Source organism: Zeus faber (assembly GCF_960531495.2).
Source record: "Zeus faber genome assembly, chromosome: 6".
NCBI classification, from domain to species: domain Eukaryota; kingdom Metazoa; phylum Chordata; class Actinopteri; order Zeiformes; family Zeidae; genus Zeus; species Zeus faber.
Window position 1 is genome coordinate 25,191,606 of NC_137201.1, and position 8,343 is coordinate 25,199,948.

An 8,343-nucleotide genomic window follows, 5' to 3' on the forward strand; every position below is an offset into this window, starting at 1 on the left:
CCCTTTGCGGAGCGTCCCATCTGTGCCTGGCAGGGTCCTGACCCTGCTTGAGTCTGAGAAGGTATGGTCTTTTCTCTTTTGACCCGGGACCTTCAATCGGTCAATCAATCAATCAATCAACCAATCAATCAATCAATCAGTCATTCAATCATTATTTATGAGAAAATACCTTAGTGCTGCCCTTTCATCCATGTCGTCGATATCTGTCTGTCTGTCTGTCTGTCTGTCTGTCTGTCTGTCTGTCTGTCTGTCTATCTATTGATCGCTCTCTCTATCTATCTATCTATCTGTCTGTCTGTCTGTCTATCTATCTATCTATCTATCTATCTATCTATCTATCTATCTATCTATCTATCTATCTGTCTATTTACCATTGGGACATTGTGTAATCCCAGTGCTGGGACGGTCCAGTGTGCACCCCCCTGGTTTCTCCTGGTGGTACATCCCGTCCCATGCAGGGGTGGGCTGCATTGCCAGAGCCTTCACCCTTGGGAGACGTTTCAATGATACGCTCAAGGATGCTTTGTGTTTCACCCAGGACAGAGGCATTGCACTGTCAATTGACGTTGGTTTAGTTTCTTTAAAAAAATGTACCAGTGATTTAGTAATTTCAGCTTTCAGATTTTGTCATCCAAAAGCGAAACAAACATATTTCATAGAAAGAACGATTCCTTTGATGATCTCATTGCCTGTTTTCGCGGCATGTCAAAATGTGATCTGGAGAGGGGTTTAATTGTAAAGCCATGTGCATAGATTCATTGTTACAGTTAATTTCCAATGGCAACCCATTTTTACAAACACATTTGGGATTGAGTTTGAACTTCCTATCATCACCCACTTACCCATGTTGGCTGGGACCCAGGTGTCCATGTACGAGGTAAAGCCATATTGCTCCAGGGACATACTACTGTCCTTATTATCCACTAAACATTATCTTTCAAATGGGAAAATGTGAAAACTCAACGTTTGGGAATCAAACAGGATCGTCCCAAATGTTCCACCATATTGCCTCCATCCTGTTTCATACGTAAGGTCATGTTCGTGTGTTCAAGGGGAAAATGATAAAGTAAAATAATAATGCAGCAGCGCCGTAACTTTATGGCAAAATGATGTCTCTGGGAGGTGTCTGCGTTGGCGTAATACAGTTCCCCCAAGTGCTGTTTGCTAACGTATCCCATCTCGCCCAAATGACGCGTGGAAATGACTCTGTGTTCCGCGGCGCGGTCATTCACAGCGCCGCCGCGCCGTACTTCTGACAGATAAACGACTTTTGAGCTGACCGCCTTAAGCAACGCGCCTGCGGAAAGTACACTCACACCCCCGGATAAGAAGCTCACGGCGAGGGAGCGCCCCCCGATCACGCGAAGACCCCGCCGCCAACGTCAAATTTCCGTTCGGTGAGTCACGGCGTCCCCTCTAATCTGAGAGGGCGGATATTTAAACAACCTCCGAGTTTTATAATTATTATTTTTTTAGAGCTAATTCCAGCAGAAGATTAGGATGTGTTAATTGTTTTCTTTTTTTCAGTAATGGAGGAAATAGAACACATCCAAAGGGCCCTGGCATTTAATCAATTTAAACTTAGTAAACAAGTTGCAATATTTGTACACAGTTCGTCTTAGAATCATGAGAATTAAAATGATTTGGGCTTTATTATTGATGACATTCTCTGGATTCCAATATTTCTTGTGTATGTACAGTGAATTTACAGACAGTTATTTGGGGCCTTATATATAACCTTTTTTTTTTTTTTTTAAATACCACATGGAGGGATGGGGAACCATCCAAGGGGTTGATCTGGACAAAGGTTTGGCCACATTTTTTTTTATATATTGGGTATATGTTTTATTTTATTTTTTTCGATCAACGATGTTTCTGTTCTGTTGTGCAATGGAACCTGATGTCAGATTCCTCCAGGTCACACCATTGGGTTTCTCCCAGTTCTGGATTAGTTCTGGAAGCACTGGTTTGGGAATATTCTTATATTACCCTGGGTATACTGTATATACTACACTGTATATTCTGCTGCTGTCACGCCGTGTTGAGCATCCATCAGCCTCTTCCCGACCTAAAAAAAAAAAATTCACCTCTGCTCCAATGTGTGAGGTGCGAAAACAATGGATTCTCCATCAGTCCCCGGTGCTGCGGAGCCTCCAGAATAGCGTTTCTCCTCCGTCTCTATTCTCTCTGTCTCTGGGAGGTTGAATGAGCCTTCTTTGATACAGCTTGCGGAAAAAAAATATGTCAAAAAGTCCCAAATGGATTCCTAAGTGAGGCAAGAGAAAGACGTGGAATATAAAAAGAAAACGAAAAAGAAATGAGACAGATTGGAACTCAATGTGTGATGGAGGGGTCCTAAGCTGCTCAGATACCTGCTCATTTCCTAAAATCATTCAAAAGGAACCATAACCCAATCTATTAAAACGGTGAATTAAACTGAAACCCCATTGAAGGAAGGTGAACTATGAACTATTTTGATTATTTTGACTGTGACCTATTCAACTGTGTTCCTAATATTCCAGGCCAGATCATTTAGGTTATGTCTTAAATCATAGAGATGTAACATATATACATCATATGAAATGTCCGCAAATGTTTCCTATGATTGTTATGTATTATGTTATTATTAATGTAAATAATATTATCATTTTATCATAATACTAATAAAACAAAAATAAATCCAAATAATCATAAATAATAATAATAATAATAATAATAATAATAATAAGAAGAAGAAGAAGAAGAAGAAGAAGAAGAAGAAGAAGAAGAAGAAGAAGAAGAGGAAGAAGAAGAAGAACAAACAATTATTATTGTTATATTATTATTATAGTGAGGAGCCAGGAAAGTAGAATACACCACAAATTAAGTATATGGACGCTTTAGAATGAACTTATAATATAATAAAATACTTGAGAATTATACTTATATAGAAAAAATAACTTGCACTAATTTGCACCATGTGGTTGTAATTCACCTCCAAAATCAAGATAGGACTATCAAGTGTTTAAAAAAAACTCCATAGATTGTTTAATACAACATACCATATTCTCAACAATTCAACATCAACAAAACTTTTTGTTAATTAAAAAAACAAATCTGCATATTACCGTTATTGCACAGAACAATTTGAATGTATTTTTCCATAGATTAATTTTTTTGTTTGTTTTTATTTCTACATTTTTTTAATATAGATATTTTTTTGTAAAAAAAAAAAAAGGTTGTCTTGGACTACATAGTTTTGTTTTGACATGTCCAGGGTCAACAAATTGAAAATAGAAATTAAAAAAACAGGAAAGAAAAAAATAAATTCCAGTTTCATTCAGGAGCAGAGGAGGCTTGGTACAGGAGCCACTTGGAACAAGGGGAGCGTCCGTCGTCAGAGAAAAGAGGGAGAGAAAAGCGGGAGCCATACTCAGTTTATTCCTCTTTTTTTCCTCTCTTCTCTTCTTTTATGAAAAAGGGATTAAGCCAAAGCTGCTTGTGATATCGCTCCATCTGTCCATCCATTTTCATTCCATACCCTACTGTAATGTCACCCATCATAAATAACTTTAGCCTTCATCCTCACACACACACACACACACACACACACACACACACACACACACACACACACTGGCCAAGGCAAGCCCAGCTGTCCACCATGTGTACTGGGAAAGTTGAGGACATCATCTTTTATTTTATTTTATTTTGTTGAATAGGGTTATAACGTCTGCAGTTCTTATTCTTAATCCATCGCCACACAAACAAATCAAACATTTTAGGGCATATCGTCATCGTCATCATCATCATCATCATCATCATCATCATCATCATCATCATCATCCTTCCATGGCATTGATGTGGGATGGCAATAGGAGTAATAACATGATTGATGATATGAGCATATAATAATCAAAATAATTATATAAATATTCATAATATTCCTCCACTGTCATTAGATTGTTATAATTCATTAAAACTATAGTAAAATCCAATATTATTTATTATTATCAATAATAATAATAATAATAATAATAATAATAATAATAATAATAATAATGATAATAAATAAGAATAATCTTAGAGAAATAACCACTGACAAAAAAGAAAAAATCCTACAAGTTGATGAGCACACTATACCAAAACATAAAAAAACAAAAAAAAAACTTTAGAAGCACAATTCCCGACCCAGCAATTATGTTAAGCACAATAATAATGCTGTTGCATAAGAGCCAGTGAAATGCTCAAATGCAATTGCAAAGGCCCCGAGTTTTAGAGCGGACAACATGTTTTCCATGTCAACGCTTGAATGGATGTTCCACCTATTTTGGGCATCTTAGGCTTTTTGTTCATATCAAAAACTCCACGTTCCCATCTGCACCATGAACCTGGACACTAATGTTCTTCTTCTTCTTCTTCTTCTTCTTCTTCTTCTTCTTCTTCTTATTATTATTATTATTATTATTATTATTATTACTGTTGATGTTCTACTGACTAATACATCACGGTGGTTGTAGCCATGTTTTAATATGTTGACATACCTACTGTCGGCCAATTTATAGCATCAAATATTAGCATCTGGAGTAAAGAATCTACGGTAATTAGGTGTTCAATTCCTAATAAACACCAGTTCGTTTTTAAGACCAGTAAACGGTAGTTTATGCTTCTGACTAACTAGTTTCAAGTAAAATGGCTGTTTGACTTTTTACTGTTTACTTTTTACTTTCTTTTGATCATTGTTTACCAAATAAATTGCAACACATGTCAATGAAAAACACGAATTGTTTCAAATATGAGACATAAGACGACCTCTGCAGGGATTAAGATCAAATTAATGAACAGAAATTAGCTTAATGTAGTGAAGAGTATTATAACAAGTCCACGGTCACGTGGAATTCAACGTTTGTTCAATATGTGAATGTGCTCACCAACATACGCATTTCTTTCTTTTTTGGATTTCAATGCAAACTTTGACTTTTTACTTTTCTTGGGGAATAAAAAAACATAAAATACAATGAAGGAAATACAAACAGAAGCACCACAGCAACAGCCCGATCTGCTCCGCCTCCTGCAAGTTCCCATTTCATTCTTCATATATATATATATATATATATATGTGTGTATTTTTTCCCCCGGTATAAATCCAGAGGATATGAACTGACTTTCCAAACAGCGCCCCCAACAGGTCCTACAGTCACCATTTGTTCTTAATTGGAAAAGGCGGGGATGCCCTCCATTTAGGTGAGAGGAAAACAAAAAATCTGCACTCTATGTTACCAGACCAGGATCCACACATTTTGTAGTTTGTAGGAGAAGGAAAACAACAAGTCATTATCTTTCGCTCTGTCTTTTTTCTTTCTTTCTTTCCTTCTTTCTTTCTTTCTTTCTTTCTTTCTTTCTTTCTTTCTTTCTTTCCTTCCTTCTTCCTTTCTTTCTTTCTCCCTTCGTATTTCCAAAGTTCATGCGTTCATCCCACCACTCGCCTTCCTTAAATCCCTCAAATCATTTTCATGTTGAACTTGCGGGGAGCGTCCGCCGTGCTGCTGCTCATGCCAGCGTCCGACTTGCGTGGCACGTACTCAATCTCAATGTTGTGTTTGGTGTTCCCCTTCCCTCGGCTCCATAGGAACAGCAGCACCAGGCAGAACAGCACCACGCCCAGGAAGGAGATGAAGCCCATGGTGGTGGCGATGATGAGGGTCTTTATGTCGAAGGGGAAGGGGACGTTGGCCCTTGTGCCGTTGGCGCCAGTCTCCGCCGGCTGGTTGAACATGTAGCCCAGGGTCTTGTTGGGCTGGTGGGGCCAGTCGGGGGAGAAGCTGTGGATGTGGAGGTGGGCCAGGGAGGTGTCGTTGCCCCCCGCATTGCTAGCGATACAAACATACGTACCGTTGTCCTGGATCTGAGCGTAGCGAACTTCCAGGGTACCGTCGGGCAACACAGAGAGCCGCCCGATGGTCTTGGTTGTGATGTACTTTTTCTGGGGGGACAGCCACATGATGACAGGGGCGGGGTCTCCGTCTGCCTGACAGGCGAAATGGACTATGGCTCCCTCGTCGACAAACTTCTGCTGGGCTTTGCGATCCCTGATCCTGGACTTGCGACACGTAAAGTAGTTGGGCTGCAGGACATCCGGGAAGTCCTTGAACTCTTTGCCCTGGACAAACTCGGGGGACGCACATGTGGGCTGCTGCTTGTTGAAGTTCAGTCTCCAGCGTCTCCGGAACACCCACAGCAGTCTGCAGTCGCAGGCCAGGGGGTTGTCGTACAAAGCCAGGGTTTCCAGGTTCCCAACCGAGTGGAACGCAGACTCCTCCAAGGTGCTCAGAGAGTTTCCAGATACGTTTAGAATCTTAAGGTAGTTGAGGCCTCGGAAGGAGTAGGGCTCAATCATCGCAAGCCGGCCTCCGACTAAGTGAAACTCTTGAAGTCGGAGAAGATCGTGGAGCTTATTCCCTTCAATGGTGTGGATAGGGTTGTAGGAAAGGTTGAGAAAACGTAGATAGACCAAATGCCGGAGAGCTATATAAGGAACTGCGGTCAGGTTTGCATTTGCAATGGTGAGAGAGGTGAGATTTAATCCATACAAGCAATTTGCAGTCATAGTATCCAGATAGGGCCAATTCGCCATCTCCAATACTTTGAGCCGATAGAGCCTTTTGAAGGAGTAATCCCGTATGACATTGATGTTGAGGTGGCGCAGCCTGAGAGTGATCAGACTGTGGAGGTGGGTGAAGGCCTCCGTGGGCACAGAGGACAGGTTGCACTTCTCCAAACTCAGGTGCTCCAGGCTACTCAGGCCGTGGAAAGCCCGGTGGGATATGAAAACTAGGTCGTTGTCGCCCACCTCCAAAGAGCGCAGGTTGTACAAATCCTGAAACATATAGTCCAACAGGATAACGATCTTGTTCTCGCTGATGTCAAGCTGGGTGAGGTTGCTCAGGCCCGTGAAGACCCCGAGCTGGATCAGCTTCAGTTTGTTGCTGCGCAAGCCCAATGTCCGCAAGCCATACAAGTTGTTGAATGCTCCGGGCTCGATGGTGGAGATGGTGTTCTCGTTGAGCTCCAGCTGCTCCAGGTTGGGGAAGCCGGCGAACTCATCTGGGTTGACGGTTCTAATGCGGTTCTTGCTGAGGTCCAGCAGGCGCGTCTCCGCCGGGATGCCCTCGGGAACCGTCATCAGCTTCTTGCGGTGGCACATCACGGAGCGCTCCTGGACGTTGCACTCGCAGCGTGACGGGCAGCCCGTGGTGGAGCCCGACAGCACTGTGCCCAGCATCAGGATCAGAATGGGCTGCCAGCACGCCACCAGGTAGCTGTGCCCAGTCGCTTCCCGGGCCGCCATCTTATCGGTTACCTAAGGAGACATAGGAAGAGAAGAGAAGAGAGAGAAAATCTCGGTTAGAACACTGTAATCCATGTTAGCGCATCGGTGCACTTGGACGGGTCCAGCTGTCAAAGGGAATTAAGTATCCTGGGTTTAGAAAGAAAAGAGAATAGAAGAGAATATGTCACATTAAAGTGATTCAAAAGCTGCAGCTGAAAGAATTTACAAGAATAACTCAAAAAACTGCTTTGGATTATTTCTATTGTTACTTTACAAGTACTCCTCATTTTCATATTTTGGATTACAACCATGGCTAAAATAAAGTCTTCTACATGTTGTAGCTGTAAATATTAAACTTTTTCCTTTTCCTAGATGACCAAAACTAAGTTTAGATGGAAAAGTAAAAAATAGAAAAGGAAACCATCCTCAAGTGACACCATTATAGGTATGGCATGAACAAATGAGCCCTGCTCCAACATTCATGTCACGGACGGAGGGGGAAAAAAATAGAGGAATGTGCTCGAATAAAGGAAAGTGCTGACAAGTTTGAATAAGGCGCATCGTTACCTTCTGCACACAAAGCTTCAAAGACTCATCTGAAATCCCCTTCCAACCTTTTTTAACCAATTATGCAGCGATGGGCGGACTGATGCAAAGGTTACATCAACGCAGTTGGGAAATCATCCAGAGCCAGGCAGTCCGTTGCACTCCCATCCTCCACTCTCGCATTTCTTGTTATCATACCAAGCCATGCTAATGTTACATTATTATAAAACTCAAACCTTCACTTGTCATAGTTCTCCCTTTCAGAGTGAAACTTCAGCTTGCTCTGATCAACACAGACTTGTTATTCTGGAAGTGATGAATTTGATGCATCAATGCAGCCTTGCAGCTTTGATCCGTTTCCATTGTGTGGTTGAAAAACACTGATTTAAAGACTTGATCGTCGGCTTCAGAATTGCAATTTCACACGAAAAACATCTTCCAGGTTCCTCCGCTGTGGTGGCCCGAGCGCCATGGCTGCGCCGTCCCAC

At 41.6% G+C, this 8,343-nt stretch overlaps 1 protein-coding gene across 1 annotated transcript; it reads right to left on the bottom strand.

The window, feature by feature from the left end:
* Positions 1-5,479: 5,479 nt before the first annotated feature.
* On the bottom strand, positions 5,480-7,333 carry lingo1a (leucine rich repeat and Ig domain containing 1a; the record flags this gene model as incomplete). Its single annotated transcript, XM_080002723.1, has 1 exon — positions 5,480-7,333. The coding sequence occupies exon 1, from the start codon at positions 7,325-7,327 to the stop codon at positions 5,480-5,482; it is 1,848 nt and encodes a 615-aa protein (XP_079858849.1). The 5' UTR covers positions 7,328-7,333.
* Positions 7,334-8,343: the final 1,010 nt, after the last annotated feature.